This window comes from Trichomycterus rosablanca, chromosome 26, assembly GCF_030014385.1.
Source record: "Trichomycterus rosablanca isolate fTriRos1 chromosome 26, fTriRos1.hap1, whole genome shotgun sequence".
Classification (NCBI taxonomy): domain Eukaryota; kingdom Metazoa; phylum Chordata; class Actinopteri; order Siluriformes; family Trichomycteridae; genus Trichomycterus; species Trichomycterus rosablanca.
Window position 1 is genome coordinate 8,342,123 of NC_086013.1, and position 19,371 is coordinate 8,361,493.

The 19,371-nt window shown below is 41.8% G+C and overlaps 1 protein-coding gene across 1 annotated transcript in view; it reads right to left on the minus strand.

The window, feature by feature from the left end:
- lamc3 (laminin, gamma 3) overlaps positions 1 to 19,371 on the minus strand; it is a 226,051-nt gene that overhangs the window by 169,119 nt on the left and 37,561 nt on the right. Inside the window, exons 3-4 of the mRNA XM_062989196.1 lie at positions 7,810 to 7,940; positions 4,180 to 4,346 (exon numbers count right to left, since the gene is read on the minus strand). Coding sequence (XP_062845266.1) covers positions 4,180 to 4,346; positions 7,810 to 7,940 — 298 coding nt within the window. The remainder of the gene's footprint in view (positions 1 to 4,179; positions 4,347 to 7,809; positions 7,941 to 19,371) is intronic.

The window sequence follows — 19,371 nt, forward strand, 5'->3', positions numbered from 1 at the left end:
TGTATATATATATATATATATATATATATATATATATATATATATATATATATATATATATATATATAAATATATATATGTATATATATAACGACTCCCAGAAGCATGACTCGGTTCCTTTATTTCAATAGAATCGAATCATTCTACGACACATCACTAGTGGTTATACAGTTTGAAAAAGTTTTATGTGACTAAAATTACACATGACTAGGGTTGGGCGGCACTACGGTATTGCGGTATTAAAAATGTTGACGTATTTAAAAATGTGAAGCGACAAATTTCTAGTTCAGGTTTACCTTGAAAACAGAGACTTTAAGACCTTTGCGCATCCACAGTAAGGAGGGGTGGGAGTGGTGGGCGGTTGGAGCTCACTGATTGGTTGTGGGGGTGCTCACTGTTTGAGGCGATAACACAAAAGCTAAGGAGCGCTCTGCATAGGGTGTGTTCAAACACCTAGTGAGCTGCCTTGCTGTCTTACTGCCTACATAAGCAGCTGCCTCAGTAGAGAGGATTCTATTAAGTCAATGACGTATTATAAGGCAGGTTATTCGAACGCGCTACTTAGACAGAGATTCCATCGGGTTTTGCTTGCTAAGCTAACAGTTAGCATCTTACCATTCAAAACCATGGGGTGGGGTGGCACAACGTGCTAGCATGTCACTATAACATCTCCGTGTACCGAATACGGTTACATTCACTGACAAGCCCGAACTTGCAAAAAAACACACTTGTGCAAGTTTATACAATATAATATTATCTCTCTCTCTGTGTGTGTGTGTGTGTGTGTGTGTGTCGCGCTTGCTCTTCGCGATACTAAATCTGAAATCGCCAATACCGCCCAACCCTACATGACATCCCTAAATGTTTTAAATGTTGTATCAACATGTTTTTTCTATTATATTTGAATTAAAACCAACTATTGTGAGATTTATATCCACTTGTACTGTTTGCATTACACAGGAGACACCCCCCCCCCACCCCCCCGCTGTTAAAAAAAGTACATTTTAAATGAGTTACTTTTTACTTTTTACTTGAGTAGATTTTTAGACTAGTAACTTTACTACTTTTCGTATTTAAGTAAAAATTCATTAAAGTAGTAGTACTTTTATTTGAGTACAATATTTTAGTACTCTTTCCACCTCTGGTTCTTGCCCAATTTAGGCCACCCTGTGCCTCAGTCTTTAGTCCCTTTTACACTATATGGCCAAAAAGAGGTGGACGTGTGAACACGACCTTGTTGAACAGTTCGTTTCATTATCACACAGTTGGCTGACCACAAGAGTATCTCTAAAAATCTGGCGGTGACGGTGGACGACAAGGTCTACCCCTTGCGGGTTCGGTGGGGGGTGAGGTCATGGCTCTGGGCGGGACACTAATGTTTCTTCACATTGATCTTGTCAAACCGTGCATTTATGGACCTCAGGCTGGAACAGGAAAGAACCTTTTCTTATTTAGCTCAGCTGTGTTACTGGACTATTTATCGGAAGGTCTCTGGTTCAAGTCTCGCCACGGCCTAGCTGCCACTATTGGACCCCTGAGCAAGGCACATTAAGTGTATATAACTGTTTTTAACACCTATTAGCAATGGGTGTGGCTAAAATACCTGAACATAATAATAAGAAGGTGTGTCCACATACTTTTATAACCTTATTTAATTAATTTTCGCTTCCCTGACTGCTGCGGTCATCCACTCCTGACCGAGTGGAGCCGTGAACAACACGTGCTTTAGCCGACTACTGCTTTTTCACCAGCATGTGTGAGTTCATATGGAGACCTGTACCTGTACCTGAGTCACACACTGATCTCAATTATCCCCTGTCTCTGCAGCAGGTGATTGGCTCAGATGAGCAGACAATTTTTTGTATATAGCTTAGCTTGTGTGACTGAACCATTTATCGGAGGGTCACTGGTAGCAGACGATTTTATCCAATGCGGCTTACAGTATTGTGACAGTATATACTGCCCAAACAATTGAAGGTTAAGGGCCTTGCTCAAGGGCCCAACAGTGGCAAGCTGGCAGTGGTGGGGCTTTGGATTACTAGTCTGGTACCTAAGGCCACAACTGCCCTAAAGATGCCCGGCCTGGCTGGTGCGCCAGTGTGTTTTAACGCTGTGCCACCCGAGCGCCCTGTACACTTTTGATTTTAATTGTACACCTGCAAGTGTTAAAGTACGTACAACAGCACATTTAGTTCATTTGTAAACAAGTACCGGGCGGCACTGTGGCCTGGTGGGTAGCACTGTGGCCTCGCAGCAAGCAGGTCCTGGGTTCGGCGCCCAGGTGGCGCAGCGAGATATTCCGCTAGCACACCAGTGCTGAGATTCTGAACTTCTAGCGGGCATAATTGGCATCGCCTGCAGCAGACATGGTTCTGCTAGGGCGGGATAACCGGACTGTGTGGGTTGGGTCTTCAAACGTTGTGCAAGGACCCTGACTGGCAGATAGAGAGGCGTCCTTCCCATTACTAGTCCGATTCCTTAACCACTAGGCTACAACTGCCCTATAAACATCAACTTATGAAATAAGCAAATTAGAGAGAATCTCAAGGCACTGCTGGTCGAGTGTGTGACAGGCGGGTGAGGGTAATTAGTTAGTGAGTTCACCTAATGGTCTAATATCACCATATGTATGAGTGTTTTTGTCTTCCCTTGTCTTGTGTGTGTGTGTGTGTGTGTGTGTGTAAAGCCAAAAAGCTTTTAAGTCTTGATGTTTTGATGCTTTGCTTTCACTTGACTTCATTAGACCCTCGTTTAGTAAACACACTTCATCGCTGCTTCTACAAATGCGAGATAAATGCTTTCCTCCATGGAGAAAAACAGAATCTTTATATCTACAACATCCGCTAGTGCTGCCAATGTGTCTGGGCAGCGTGTCAAGCTTATCTGAGATGGACTGATGTGAAGTGGAAATGTGTGCCGTGCTCTAAAAATCCATCATATAAAATTGTTTTTGAAAATAAATAAATAAATAAATAAAGATTTCTTCTCCGGGCCCAGGAGGAAAATGACTTTTCTCGTTGCTACTGATGTTAAGTTTAAAAGTCAGCGTCGGTCAGGGTACAGGTGTGTGTTGGTGCCACTGGTACACCTGTGAAGGCATCAACATGATAAGGCGTACTAACACATCTTGAAGGAACATAAGGTGCCTTCTAGACTGTGACTTTTTACTGGGTGTTTCAAAAATAGCAATGACAAACCACATTCTGTGTGACTTTGTAGTAAGAGAGTGCAGGTGCTAGACTGGCCTGCCTGCAGTCCAGACCTGTCTCCCATTGAAAAGTTCAATACGACAATGAAAACCCCGGACTGTTTAGTAGCTAAGGTAAACAAAAGTCCAGGACAGGTCTTATTGCTACCAATAGAAATTTCAAGGGTCAGTGCAGATCATGGTACAGGTGTGTGTTCGGGAGAAGGTGATGTTACCTTCACGATTTTTTGAAACAGTGGATCAGACCCAGCAGCGCTGCTGGAGTTTTTAAATACCGTATCCACTCACTGTCCACTCTATTAGACACTCCTACCTAGTTGGTCCACCTTGTAGATGTAAAGTCAGAGGCGATCGCTCATCTGTTGCTGCTGTTTGAGTTTGTCATCTTCTAGACCTTCATCAGTGGTCACAGGACGCTGCCCACGGGGCGCTGTTGACTGGATATATTTGGTTGGTGGACTATTCTCAGTCCAGCAGTATTTAGAGAAATAGATGGACTACAGTCAGTAATTGTAGAACTACAAAGGGCTTCTATGTGGTAAGTGGAGCTGATGAAATGGACAGTGAGTGTAGAAACAAGGATGTTATGGCTAATCAGTGTATAGCTGACATGACAATAAAGCCTCTCTTGAACTTGAACTCTACAGGGTTGCCAGTTGTACACATAAATAATAATCTTTTTTTTCTTAATAAATGGCTGGTAAGAACCAATCAATGCCGGGAAACATGTAATCAAGGGATGAATCTTGCCTGTGGGCCACAAAACTGTTGCCTCTGTTGGGCCCCTGAGCAAGGCCCTTAACCCTCAATTGCTCAAAAATTGTGTTCAGTCATAATTGTAAGTCGCTTTGGATAAAAGCGTCTGCTTAATGCCGAAAATGTAAATGTAAATGAATAGCAAACAATAAGCATGTCTGATAAGTGCATTACCAGATTTAAAAAGCTCATAGAATAATGGCACCGTTACTCACTCACACACTGGTTGGCCGAGTCTGCAGTGGCGCGAGCCCAGGGTCGGTCCTGATAGAAAGGGGCACAGCGTTCGCAATCCGTCCCAGCCGTGTCGTGCTCGCAGGCGCACACCAGACGGCCCTCGTCGTCGGGCGCGCAGTCGTTGGCGTGTCCGTTACACTTGCATCTGTGTTTTTGGAAAGAGACCATATCAGTCTGTTCAGCTTTAACAGATAAATGATTGAAAACTGATAGTATAATTGGGTTTAATTCAAGTCAATGACGAGTAATCCGAGATGATTATTCACATGGCTGCCTGTCTGAAAGACCACCCAGGGACAGACACACAGTATTCCCCTCTGCCACATCCTGTTTACACTGCAAACACATGAATTAAAACAAGCCTCTTCTCCGCTGCCGAGCGGATTTCTTTACTGTGTTTATATCTCAGCGTTCCACACATTTGAAATTGCTTTGCAGTGTTTAACAGTCTAGTCTTAAAGTTAACTCCAGTTCTTTTTTTTAAGCAGTTGAGGCCAGAGTCGCACACACAATGGACTCGTATCAAATGACTCGGACTCGTGAATTTAATCTCGTCATCAGAGAAACAAAATCCGAAGGTGCCTGCATGGCCTAGCCAATCTTTCTATAAATTCCATTTATGGGATGTGCTGGACAAACAAGTCCAGCACATCCCACAGATGCTCGATTGGATTAAGTTCTGGGGAACTTGCAGGCCAAATCAACACCTCAAACTGGTTGTTGTACTCCTCAAACCATTCCTGAAGCATTATCCTGCTGAAAGAAGCCATACCCATCAGGGAATACCGTTAAGGGTGTACATGGTCTGCACCAATGCTTAGGTACATCCACATGGATGGCAGGATCAAAGGTTTCCCCAGCAGAACATTGCCCAAAGCATCTTCTTTCTTCCCATAGTGCATCCTGGTGCCATGTGTTCCCCAGATAAGCGGCGCACAAGCACCCGGCCGTCCACGTGATGTAAAAGGAAACGTGATTCATCAGACCAGGCCACCTTCTTCCACTGCTTCATGGTCCAGTTCCAATGCTCACGTGCCCATTGTTGGTGCTTTCGGCGGTGGACAGGGGTCAGCATGGGCACCCTGACTGGTCTGCGGCTATGCAGCCCCACACGCAACAAATTGTGATGCACTGTGTATCCTGACACCGTTCTATCAGAACCAGCATTAACTTCTTCAGCAATTTGAGCTACAGAAGCTCGTCTGTTGGATCGGACCACACGGGCCAGCGTTCGCTCCCCACGTGCATCAATGAGCCTTGGCCACCCATGACCCCGTCGCCGGTTTACCACTGTTCCTTCCTGGGACCACTTTTGAGAGATACTGACCACTGCAGACTGGGAACACCCCACAAGAGCTGCAGTTTTGGAGATGCTCTGACCCAGTCGTCTAGCCATCACAATTTGGCCCTTGTCAAACTCGCTCAAATCCTTGCTGCCTAATATATCCCACCCACTAACAGGTGCCTTGATGAAGAGATAATCAGTGTTATTCGCTTCACCTGTCAGTGGTCATAATGTTATGCCTGGTCGGTCTCTGACCGGAGCTTGTGTTGTGTTTTTCTCGGCTTTCGGCGAATGCTCCTGTATTCCACAAGGTTGTGAGGGTCCCTGTGATGGACTCACTTTCAAAAATCCTCTATACATATTTAATGGAATTTATAGAAAGATTGGCTAGGCCATGCAGGCACCTTCGGATTTTGTTTCTCGGATGACGAGATTAAATTCACCTCTAATATGTTTCGGTAAATTGCTTCTTTCGTTTTCGTTTATGACTGTGAATTTCTAATATTATGTTCCTAGGGATCGAGCCTTCGTTTTCCAAACGTTATCAGGCTGAAGTATTTGTCTTTTAATCCGACCATTGCTCTGAGTTGTTAAAATGCTTAATGTTTACATCTGCATGTCTGTGCTTTAGTGTGGGTTGTAGAAAAACAGATTACTTGTCACTTGTTTATTGTGTTGCTGCTACTTTCGACTTCTCTGGGAGCTCTTTTTCAGTAACTATCTTAAAGTACGTCTGATAGCATCTTTTGTGATTCGCCTCTCCAGGATGGTTTTTACGGACTGGTTTTACGATTATTGAAACAATTAAACTGACAGAAATGTTGACGGTATTTGCATTTTCCATATACACCAATCAGCCATAACATTAAAACCACCTCCTTGTTTCTACACACACTGTCTATTTTATCAGCTCAACTCACCATATAGGAGCACTTTGCAGTTCTTCAATTACTGACTGTAGTCCATCTGTTTCTCTGCGTGCTTTGTTAGAACCCTTTCGTGGACCACTACAGAGCAGGTATTATTTGGGTGGTGGATGATTCTCAGCACTGCACGGACACAGACATGGTGGTGGTGTGTTAGTGTACGTTGTGCTGGTATGAGTTTTTAAACACCTCACTGTCACTGCTAGACTGACAACAGTCCACCAACCAAAAATATCCAGGCAACAGCGCCCTGTGGGCAGCGTCCTGAGACCACTGATGAAGGTCTACAAGATGACCGACTCAAACAGCAGCAATAGATGAGCGATCGTCTCTGACTTTACATCTACAAGGTGGACCAACTAGGTAGGAGTGTCTAATAGAGTGGACAGTGAGTGGACACGGTGTTTAAAAACTCCAGCAGCGCTGCTGTGTCTGATCCACTCATACCAGCACAACACACACTAACACACCACCACCATGTCAGTGTCACTGCAGCAGTGATGGCATAGTTACCTTTAAAAAGTAACTCAGTTACTTTATTGATTACTTGATTTTAAAAGTAACTTAGTTAGATTACAAGTTACTTTATTAGTTACATTCAGCAGCTGCCGTAATGCAACTGGAGCTGCGGAGGCAATTGAAGCAGAATAAGAAACAAGAAAGACGCGGAAAACGGCGTCCTCTGTTCACAAGTGTAAGTAAGATAAATAAAATAACATTTTTAAAGACAAATAAATAACAAAAAGACGATAAATATCCAAAATTTTGGCGAGTGGGGTTTGTAATGAGTCTGTAACTATGGTGATATTAGGTCATCACGTCCCCACGTGTAGTACGTAGCGGTGTTGTGTGCATACTGCACACTTCTGTACTGAAAGTATGTACTTCTTTACCGGCCGAGTAGTGCATACTTCTTCCAATCTAATGCATACTCTGTAAGTATGCGATTCCGGACGCAGCTCGTGACTTAATTGTCGCATAGGCCAGACGTCACTCTCCGAGACGCAAAAATAGTAACGCACAGTAACTTGGATAAGTAACTTTAATCTGATTACTGGATTGGAAATAGTAACTCGTTAGATTACTTGTTACTGAAAAATGTGGTCAGATTAGAGCAACGCGTTACTGACATCAGTGCACTGCAGTGCTGAGAATCATCCACCACCTAAATAATACCTGCTCTGTGGTGGTCCTGTGGGGGTCCTGATCATTAAGAAACAGATGGACTACAGTCAGTAATTGTAGAACTACAAAGTGCTTCTATATGGTAAGTGGAGTGTAGAAACAAGGAGGTGGTTTTAATGTTATGGCTGATCAGTGTATATCAACTATTTCTGACTTTTGGTTTTTATATGTATATGTGTGTGTATGTGTGTGTGTTTTTTTATGCATCTTACCTGCCCCCAACTGAAAAGTCGGAAATGGCATAGAAGTAGGAGCGAAGAACTTTGGCGTCCTTAAAGAACTCATCCCCAAAAGTGTTCAGTCTGTTAAGCGAGATCAGCAGATCTGTGGCTGTCACCCAGTCCTGCAGATAAAAAAAAAAAGCATAACAAACATCATGTCTTTATTGATCGGTCAATGGCTTCATCGTGATTAGGGTTGTGGCGGATTTGACATGACTCTGAACTATTGGGTGCAAGCCAGGAATACACATTGAACAGGGCATTGATCCACTGCGAGGCATCAGACCTTTAACAGTTCACTGAATCACACAGGCGACATTTTAGAGTAGAGAGCTGGCCGTCTGAAAATCTATGCAGACTAGAGGACAAGTTTAAACCCAGGTGCTGTTGGGCCATCATGACAGCCTATAATACAGTACATGTCTTTAACATAATGTTATGATAATGTACACCGATCAGCCATAACATTACAACCACCTCCTGGTTTCTACACTCACTGTCCATTTTATCAGCTCCACTTACCATATAGAAGCACTTTGTAGTTCTACAATTACTGACTGTTGTCTATTTGTTTCTCTACATACCTGCTTTCACCCTGTTCTTCAATGGTCAGGACCCCCACAGAGCAGGTATTATGTAAGTGGTGGATCATTCTCAGCACTGCAGTGACAATGACATGGTGGTGGTGTGTTAGTGTGTGTTGTGCTGGCAGCGCTGCTGGAGTTTTTAAATTCCGTGTCCACTCACTGTCCACTCTATTAGACACCTTGTAGATGTAAAGTCAGAGACGATTGCTCATCTATTGCTGCTGTTCGAGTTGGTCATCTTCTAGACCTTCATCAGTGGTCATAGGACGCTGCCCATGGGGCGCTTTTGGCTGGATATTTTTGATTGGTGGACTATTCTCAATCCAGCAGTGACGGTAAGGTGTTTAAAAACTCCAGCAGTGCTGCTGTGTCTGATCCACTCAACCAGCACAACACACACTAACACACCACCACCATGTCAGTGCCACTGCAGTACTGAGAATGACCCACCACCCAAATAATACCTGCTCTGTGGTGGTCCTGGGAGAGTCCTGACCTTTGAAGAACAGCATGAAAAGGGGCTAACAAAGCATGCAGAGAAACAGGGGGACTACAGTCAGTAATTGTAGAACTACAAAGTGCTTGTATGTGGTAAGTGGAGCTGATATGATAACATGGACAGTGAGTGTAGAAACAAGGAGGTGGTTTTAATGTTATGGCTGATCGGTGTATGTACCTTTGCAGACCAGTGACCTCCAGATGAAAGAGCTGGTTTAATCCACATGTATGCAGACACTGTGAGAAGTTCAATCAGAAATTCAATAATGCTAAGCCGCCAAAAGTCCAAGAACAATAAAAAGCTTTGAACAAAAGAACGAGCACCGACACATGCAGCATTAAAACTGCATAAACTAAGTTGAATTGTAGAAAGTCATTTATAGCGTTTGACAGTAAACACATTAAGTTTCTAAGGAACTCCATTAAGTCTGAGACAGAAAGAGTAATTTGGACAGGTAGATGACTAACGACCGTGTGGAAAATGAGATTACAATATAAAGTCAGAGGTAAAATATCTATTCAAGTGCATTTGTACACTGATCAGCCATAACATTAAAACCACCTCCTGGTTTCTACACTCACTGTCCATTTTATCAGCTCCACTTACCATATAGAAGCACTTTGTAGTTCTACAGTTACTGACTGTAGTCCATCTGTTTCTCTGCATGCTTTGTTAGCCCCCTTTCATGCTGTTCTTCAATGGTCAGGACTCTCCCAGGACCACCACAGAGCAGGTATTATTTGGGTGGTGGATCATTCTCAGCACTGCAGTGACACTGAAATGGTGGTGGTGTGTTAGTGTGTCTTGAGCTGATATGACTGGATCAGACACAGCAGCACTGATGGAGTTTTTAAACACCTCACTGTCACTGCTGGACTGAGAATAGTCCACCAACCAAAAATATCCAGCCAACAGCACCCGTGGACAGCGTCCTGTGACCAATGCTGAAGATCTCAAAGATGACCAACTCAAACAGCAGCAATAGATGAGCGATCAGCTTTGACTTTACATATACAAGGTGGACCAACTAGGTAGGAGTGTCTAATAGAGTGGACAGTGAGTGGACACGGTATTTGAAAACTCCAGCAGTGCTGCTGTGTCTGCCATGTCAGTGTCACTACAGTGCTGAGAATGATCCACCACCTAAATAATACCTGCCCTGTGGTGGTCCTGTAGGGGTCATGACTATTGAAGAACGGGGTAAAAGCTAAAAAAAAGCCTGCAGAGAAACAGATGGACTACAGTCAGTAATTGTAGAACTACAAAGTGCTCCTATATGGTAAGTGGAGCTGATAAGATAGACAGTAAGTGTCTAAACAAGAGGGGGGGGGGGGGGGGCGTCCTCTGTGGTCGGAGATGTGTTTATAGGGTCAGAAAGCCAAAGCAGAAGATGAAAGATTACACACAAAGTGCTAACATGTGTCCCAAAAAGTGGAGAGCACGCACACGCACAACCACACCCACAAGCGCCCACTTAATTGCGATTTTCAGACTGATTTTCCTCTTGATCATCGACCAGATGTTGCTCGCACTCAGCGTGGCCGCTCGTGTAGTGTGTACCAATTAAACAGCTGAACCCTCGATATTTTCCAATATGTTGAAAATAACCAGCAATCAGTCATGTAGTACGCACTCCCCCTAATGACTGCTTGAATGCCGAGTGATTAGAAAGAGTCCACGAGCAAGAACGACATAAAAATAGACGCATAAAAATAGAAAGCAAGTACAAACCCAATTTCCAGAGAGGATTCAAATGAGAATCTGGGCTTGATAATTCTCTTGGACCTTTATTCAACAGACAAAAGTCAGACAAAAGTACAAAGGAAACAATACTAATTGTTGCAGTTTTGTGAGTGGCCCGTTTTTGGTTGATATGAGACTTTAAGTGCTCAACAGTCTGTAGTCGGCGTCGCACAATCGGTTAAGCACACGCACTCTGTATTTGAAGCCACATTGTTGCATCTCCTGCAGAATGAGGCCTGACATTGTCTTGCTGAAATAACCTGTGTATCCTGTATCCTGTGTTGGAAAGAACCCTTATTGAAATACCTCAAAGACTGGATGCCATAAGATGCCATAAGAAAGAAAGAAAATAATCACCCTTTATACTCCCATCAGTGACCTTGTAGGACAGTGGAAGATTCCATCATTAACAGAGATTTCTTAGCTAGAACATAGGAGCTGTGAAAACCAGCTAGACCTGGGTTTTGGAGGTCATTCAGTTCAATTGACACACATCTTATCATGTACACCACGTACACATCCAGTAACCTTCTACTGTAGCAATATTCTTGGAAATTAGGGCTGCACGATATTGGAAAAAACTGACATTGCGATTTTTTTTTCCTGCGATATATATTGCGATATTTAAAAAATGCAGGAATTTTCACCACATTATTAATAATATTAATAATGCATGCATCTTATTCTAAATAAGGGGCTCGTGTGAAAAAGGGTGGTGTCAACAAGGGATACAAAAGATTATGACTAGCTACATCTTTGTACTCGGTTGAAACTGAGCATTAAACTAAGAAAGCTTCAATATCACATGAGGGAATTAACAGGATTGACAAAATGGGTCATTTAATATTTTATTTCACAATCAAAACCTCCTCTTCAAGTAGTAAACATTATTTCTAAAAAAACTATACAAACAAAAGAGCAGCTATACACCTGTTCGAAATCCAAGATGCCTTACTAAGCTCACTACTGAGGCATCTTAATATTTCAATGTTATTTTGACTCAAGAACGAGTGAGAATCGGAAGCGTCCTTAGTGATGAAGGCAATCCCAGAATTCATTGCGGCCTATTTTCTCTCACAGAAAAATAAACATGGCTGACGGTGCGGACAAAGTTATTTTCAAACGTAAATAAATAATTATTGATTTTTAACGAGTGTTTTTATTTGCAAGTTTGGGCTCGTCAGCAAATGGAACAGTTTTCTGTACACGAATCGAGATGTTATATTGACATGTTAGCGCTGTCCCACCTCATTCCATTGGTTTTAATGGCAAGATGCTAAATGCTAAACGCAAAACCCGATGGAATCGCTAAGTAGCGCGTTCGAATAACCTGCCTTAAAAGTCAATGACTTATTAGAATCCTCTCTACTGAGGCAGCTGCCTGTGTAGGCAGTAAGACAGCGAGGCGGCTCACTAGGTTTTCGATGTGTCATGGAAAATGAGAACGGTGTGAATTTTCGTTTTGTGTCAAGCAGCAAAAAAGTTGTAGTGACGTATTTGATTTAATTTGCATTAAGTGACATCGCACGTCCTGCCATGTGACTATTGCGCATGCACACATCGCGATGACGATGCTGAACTGATATATCGTTCAGCCCTACTTGGAATATTGGAATATAACTACCGGCAATCATGCCTCAAGCATTTCTACACATTCTAAGTAGTAATTAATTATGTATTAATACTTGTACTGTAAAATAACATTTTTCTCCCACATTTCTCTTACATTTTTTTTGACACTCCTTAACAGCAGCATGTGTCTCTCTAAAATCCCAATACACACCTTAACCATTGGTAACTTCTCACATACGTAGGCAAGTCACAAATGCTGGATGATGATATCTTAATTCTCCCCATAACTGTGTGTGAACTGTCCAACGAGTCAATCCGAGTAGCTCGCCGATTGCCAGGAAAAAAGACTCAATAAAAATATCTAGCATGTTAAATATCTGGACCTGTCGCCGACTCAAAATCATGCAGTCTGAAAGGTGTTGTGGTCAGGTTGTAATTGTTATGAATGCAAAATACAGAAGGGAAACCCTGGGGAAGGAGCTGTAAATGTGTGGAACAGGGGCAAAAAAGCGCTGCATTGTCCCAAATACCACTATAAACAGCCCAGACTTATAGCTTGTTGGACATTCCGTTCTACAACTACAAACGTTATACGAATTTTAAAGCAAGATTGAAAAGCTGGAATAGGCTCCAGCCCCAATCCCCCCCTTCCCCCACGCGACCCTGATTGGATAAGCGGTTAAGGAAGTGAGTGAGTTTGGCCAACTAGGGGCGGCACGGTGGCTAAGTGGGTAGCACTGTCGCCTCACAGCAAGAAGGTCCTGGGTTTGATCCCCAGGCGGGGCGGTCCGGGTCCTTTCTGTGCAGAGTTTGCATGTTCTCGCTGTGACTGCGTGAGTTTCCTCCCACAATCAAATAACATGCAGTCAGGTAAACTGGAGACACTGAATTGCCCTATAGGTGAATGGGTGTGTGTATGAGTGTGTGTATGAGTGTGTGTGTGTGTGTGTATGTTTGTCTGCCCTGTGATGGACTGGCGCCCTGTCCAGGGTGTTACCGTGTGCCTTGCGCCCATTGAAAAGCTGGGATTGGCTCCAGCACCCCCCAGCGACCCTAATTGGATAAGCGGTTAAGAAAGTGAGTGAGTGAGTGAGTTTGGCCAACTAGGTGCGGCACTGTGGCTAAGTGGGTAGCACTGTCGCCTCACAGCAAGAAGGTCCCGTGTTCGATCCCCAGGCGGGGCGGTCCGGGTCCTTTCTGTGCAGAGTTTGCATGTTCTCCACGTGTCTGCATGGGTTTCATCCTGAAGCTCCGGTTTCCTCCCACAGTCCAAAGACATGCAGTCAGGTTAATTGGAGACACTGAATTGCCCTATAGGTGAATGCCCTATAGGCTCCGTCCAGGGTGTTACTGTGTGCCTTGCGCCCATTGAAAAGCTGGGATAGGCTCCAGCACACCACCATATTTAGAACATTTTAGGGCTGCCAGATAAACCAATATAAGAAATATTATTGGTCCCATGTTTACTGGAGGGACACCTCCGACAAATTGCTTTGTCTATTCAATAACCAGACGGCGTTCCACCTTAAAGAAAGGAAGTTTTTAATTCACTGAAGCGAAGTTCTCTAAATCTCATAAGCAGTTTGCAGAGTGCTAGACGCTCTCTGGATATCAAGGGCAAGAACAAATTTATTTCCATACCTACGTCTAAAAAAGCCATTTCTGGGTAATGCGTTCGGGCTTTTGCGCTGTTCAATGGGCGCATTTCAAAGCAATATTGCTGATTCGAAATCTAGCCCTTAAAACGCGGCACACTGTGACCTGACCATTCTTGACTGAAAGTGCCTGCTGCATTCACGATATAAAAACGCGTCCGCGAGGGACGGCCGGAGAGAAAAAGAAAAAGAAAAGGGCATCCTTATCACTGGCTGGCCTTTTAGCCACTGCATTGTTCTTATTAATGGAGTTTACACTCAGCTGGACAGACAGAAATGTTGAGGAGAGTTCACATTTATATTTCACGCTAGGGAACAAGGAGCCGAGAGAGAATAACACAAAGAGGAGCTTTGCCGGCTACCTTTTTTTCTCTAGAAGATTGTATAAACAAGCTAAAAAAACAAACTTTGAACCATCTTTTCTCTACTTTCTTTACAATGCTCTTTCTTTATAACCCCTCTGGTCTTCTTTTCTGCAACATTCTTTCAATCTCTTCAGGGATTCTTTCCTCTTTCTCAAGTCTAGGATTCTGTTTTTAATTATTTATTTATTTATTTGAGAATGAAACAGACTTCCCTCTTCACTTCATCTACCTTGTTTTACCCTCGCTCTGAGCTTTCTCTTTTCTCTGCACTTGTCCAGCTTTCTTTTCACCCTTGACTACTGCTTATTATATTGTTCACCTTCCTTCTGTATTGCTTTTGAGTGATCATCTGTACATCACACAAAAACCCTTTGCCTAAAGTTATTAGATTGCAGACAGTTTGAACACAAGATATTTCATGTTTTGTCTGCTCAACTTCATTTCATTTGTTAATAAACATCCATTCCTGCATTTCAGGCCTGCAACACATTCCAAAAAAAGTTGGTATGGGGGCAATTTAGAGCAAATAATGATGTGATTCCAAACAGGTGATTGTAATCATGGTTTGGTACAAAAGCAGCATCCAGGAAAGGCAGAGTCTTTGATGAGCAAAGATGATCAGAGGATTGTTCAAAAACAATGAACCTCAAAGAAAGATTGGAAGGGATTTGCATATTTCTCCCTCTACAGTGCATAATATCATTAAACAACTTAAGGAATCGGGAGGAATTTTATTGCGTAAAGGCCAAGTGTGCAAGCTTAAGCTGAACGCCCGTGATCGTTGATCCCTCAGACGGCACTGCATCAAGAACTGCCACTCAACAATAGCTGATATAACCACATGGGTGAGGGATTACTTTGTCAATCACTACAATACAGAGTTACATGCACAAATGCCTAAAGGCATCTAGGATGGACCATCACACAGTGGAAACGTGTATTGTGGTCAGATGAATCAGCATTCCAGGTCTTTTTTGGAAAAAATGGACACCGTGTGCTCCGGACCAAAGACAAAAAGGACCATCCAGACTGTTATCAGGAAGTCCAAAAGACAGGGTCTTGGCAAAGGTCATTTACACTGCTGTGATGGCAACATTAATGCAGAAAAGTACATTGAGATCTTAGAGCAACATGTGCTGCCTGCAAGACCTTGTCTTAAACAGGGATGTCCATGCATTTTTCAACAAGGCGATGCAAAACCACATGCTGCACACATTACAAAAGCATGGCTGCGGAAGAAGAGGGTACGGGTACTGGACTGGCCTGCCTGCAGTCCTGACCTGTCCCCAAAAGAGAAGAGGTGTGAAGAATTTATAGACGAAAAATGCGACAACGATGAACCCGTATTGTTGCACATCTTAAGACGTGTTTGCAGGAAGAACGGGACAAAATAAAAGCTGAAACACTAAATCACTTGGTCTCCTCGGTGCGTCTTTCAAGTGTGGTGAAAAGGAACGGCAACATTACAAAGTGGTAAATGCTTTACTGTCCCAACTTTTTTGGAATGTGTTGCAGGTCTGAAATGCAGGAATGGATGTTTATTAATAAATAAAAAGTATCTCAGGTTCATCCTGTCTGCTATGAAATAAAAGTCAAGGTAAATATAAGAAACTCTGTGTTTTTTATTATTTGCATTTTCCATGCTGTCCCAACCTTTTCAGATTTGGGGTTGTATGTGAAAACCTCTATAATGACAAACCTTTTAAAGTAAACATGGCATGGGTCCAGTGTCACAAACACTGGGCGCAAGGCAAAAATACACCCTGGACAGGGCGCGTCGAACCATCGCAAAGCATCACACTCTCATTTATCCACTCACACACATACAGGTGCAATTTAGAGCAGAAACCACACCTACTGGCATGTTTCATCACCTGCTTAATAAGCACTTAAGATAAGAACTATCATGCACTTACTAACCTTCTATAGCATCTGTCAAAAGAACCTCCTACCTATTCCTTTGTTCTTACAGGGTTTAGCAGATTTGTATCCTTGGACTGTTACTTAAGCTAAAGTAGGGAAATGTTTACTATGGAAGCACTTCTGTAAATCGCTCTGAATAAGAGCGTCTGCTAAATGCCGAAAATGTTAATGTAAATGCAAACAATCTGTTCAAGCTGGTATGATTCTATTTAGCACTGCATCCTTTCAGCTATCCTATAATGATTTGTTGTTTCTTTTTTTGTAATTGGGAACTAGTCTATGTGATGTGATGAAAAAATACATAAATTACTACATTCATGTAAAATGATCTGAAGTACCAGATAGGAAGGTTATAAAGTTTCAGGTACTCTTATAGGCGCAGCATTAAAACACGCTAGCCCACCACCACTGAGATCTGGCGCTCTAGACTTCAAATGTTAGCTTTGCTACACAGATATGACTGGTTGTGTCTTAGGGTGGGTGGGCCAAGGGAATACTTAATTGCTGCTGGTTCGTTGATGGTGCCTGCACAAAGATAGGGAACAATGGTGACCAGTGTGTTACTCTCTGTAGGAGAAAATGATCTCTGTGTGATCCTGCCTGGTACAGGTGAAAATAAGCGGTTGGATACTGCACACGGATTAGAGTGGGTGTGTGTTAGGCACAGCCCTCTTCGGTCAGGGTAGGAGTCTGCAGCAGTAGAGAGATACAACTGGGTAACTGATTATGGCTAGATTGGTTAAAAAAGTGGAAAATTGAATAAATAGGGAAAATTAGTAAAAAAAATAAAATAAAATAAAATGTAGCCTTATGTTTTACTACTGATGAATAAACTGGTGCTAGTTGCTTTTTTAGTATTTAAATTACAATAAATAAGTAAATACATTTGTATTAAATAGCAACAATCAGAACTAAAGATGCACCGTACATTTACAAAATAAACAGATAATATTAAAAAACTAATATACACTGAGGAAAAAAACATAAATAATAAGAGTGAAAAGTTAAACGAATATTGAAGTAAAAGGGATTTAAAGCATTCCACAATAAGCAGGCGAATTGGTAACAGGTGAGGCGTTCATGATTGGGTTTTAAATAAAGACTCACCAAGAACACGTTATAAGTACCCAATCATGATCCCCTCACCTGTTACTAATCATCCTGCTTGATTTGGAATGTTTCAACCCTGTGTAACTTGAATATCTGATTACATTTTCACTCTCATTTTGTTGGAATCCTAAACCTGCTACCTAAAGCTGCATACAGAGTAAAGAAGAGCTGCTTTGTCCAAAATACCAAAACTATCTACTAAATACATGACATGACCAAAAGTATGTGGACACGATGGTGGAAACCCCCTAATTAAACACATCTGGATCTGGAGACTGGATTGTAGGTAAGAAATAGTTTTATTTTTGTCTGCAGAGGAGGATCACACCACCAAGTCTCATGTAGAAACTCAATAAGTGCGATAAAGAAGTGTTATTCAAACATCCCTTCTGTACCCTCAGTCTACGCCCTAAAAGGTTCTACAATGTCCAGTTACTGGGCAGATAACTATGATACATCCATAAAAGAAAAACTGCTTATTATTAGACCACAAGGTCACACACATTTAGCATCTCAGTAATTTTTAATTGTGGCTGCATTCTGCTGTAAGTATGACTATAACTATGAGGAGTTAATGCACAAGCAATTACTTTTTATTAATTTTCCACTACAGCACCAAACTATCAGCATGTTAGAAATTCAATCCTACAACCATATGAAGTCCATTAATATAAGTTAAGGCAATAACATTAGTTAAATGTTAAGACAGTAATATTAGTATGCTGCACAAAGCTAGTAAGCATTCTGCTGTAAGCAAGAGTATAACTATGAGGAGTTAATGCACAAGCAATTAAAATCATACTTAGAAGGCTAAAATATTAATTTTCCACTACAGTGCCAAACAATCAGCTTGTTGGACGTTTCATTCCAAAACCATAGTCATTATTATTATTTAAGGCATTAATATTAGTTAAATTTAAGTGAATATTACTTAAGATATTAATGAGTTTAATATGGTTTAATAATATTAGGTAAGGCACTAATATTAGTTAAAAATCTAGTAAGCACTCTGCTGTCAATAAGAATATAACTATGAGTTAATGCACAAGAATTAAAATCATACTCAGAAGCCAAACTATCAGCTTGTTGGACGTTCCATTCCAAAACCATAGGCATTAATATTAGTTAAGGTATTAATATTGTCAAATATAAGTTAATATCAGTAAGACATTAATATGAGTTTAATATGAAGTTAAATATGCTGCAAAAAGTTAGTAAGCATACTGCTGTAAGCATGAGTATAACTATGAAGAGTTGATGCACAAGCAATTACAATCATAATCATACTCAGTAGGCAAAAATATAAATTTTCCACTACAGCACCAAACTATCAGCTTGTTGGATGTTCCATTCCAAAACCATAGGAATTGATATTAGTTAGGGCATTGATATTAGTTAGGGCATTGATATTAGTTAAATATGAGTCAATATTAGTTAGGGCATTGATATTAGTTAAATATTAGTTCATTAGTTTAATATGAAGTTAAATATGCTGAAAAAAGATAGTAAGCATTCTGCTGTAAGCATGAATATAACTATGAGGAGTTAATGCACAAGCAATTAAAATCATACTAGGAAGGCAAAAATATAAATTTTCCAATGAATATTAGTTAAGGCATTAATATTTATTAAATATAAGTAAATATTAGTAAGACGGTAATATTAGTTCAATATAAAGTGTGTTATGGAAGAGATTAGATTTTATGCTTTATATTACTTAAATTGTAGTAGTATGCTGTTTTGTGTCTTGAATTCTTAGTTATATTGTGCCTAAGTGGAGACTGGGAGTCTAGACTACAAAAATATGCAACATATCTGTCGTTAAGCAGTAAATGATTGTAAAGCAGTTGTAAAGCCTATAGGGGGTAACACCCAATGGGTCCAACACCCAATGTCATGTGACCAGAGCGGGGCAGCACGGTGGCTAAGTGGGTAGCACTGTCGCCTCACAGCAAGAATGTCCTGGGTTCGATCTTTGGGTGGGGCGGTCCGGGTCCTTTCTGTGTGGAGTTTGCATGTTCTCCCCGTGTCCGTGTGGGTTTCCCCCGGGTGCTCCGGTTTCCTCCCACAGTCCAAAGACGTGCAAGTGAGGTGAACTG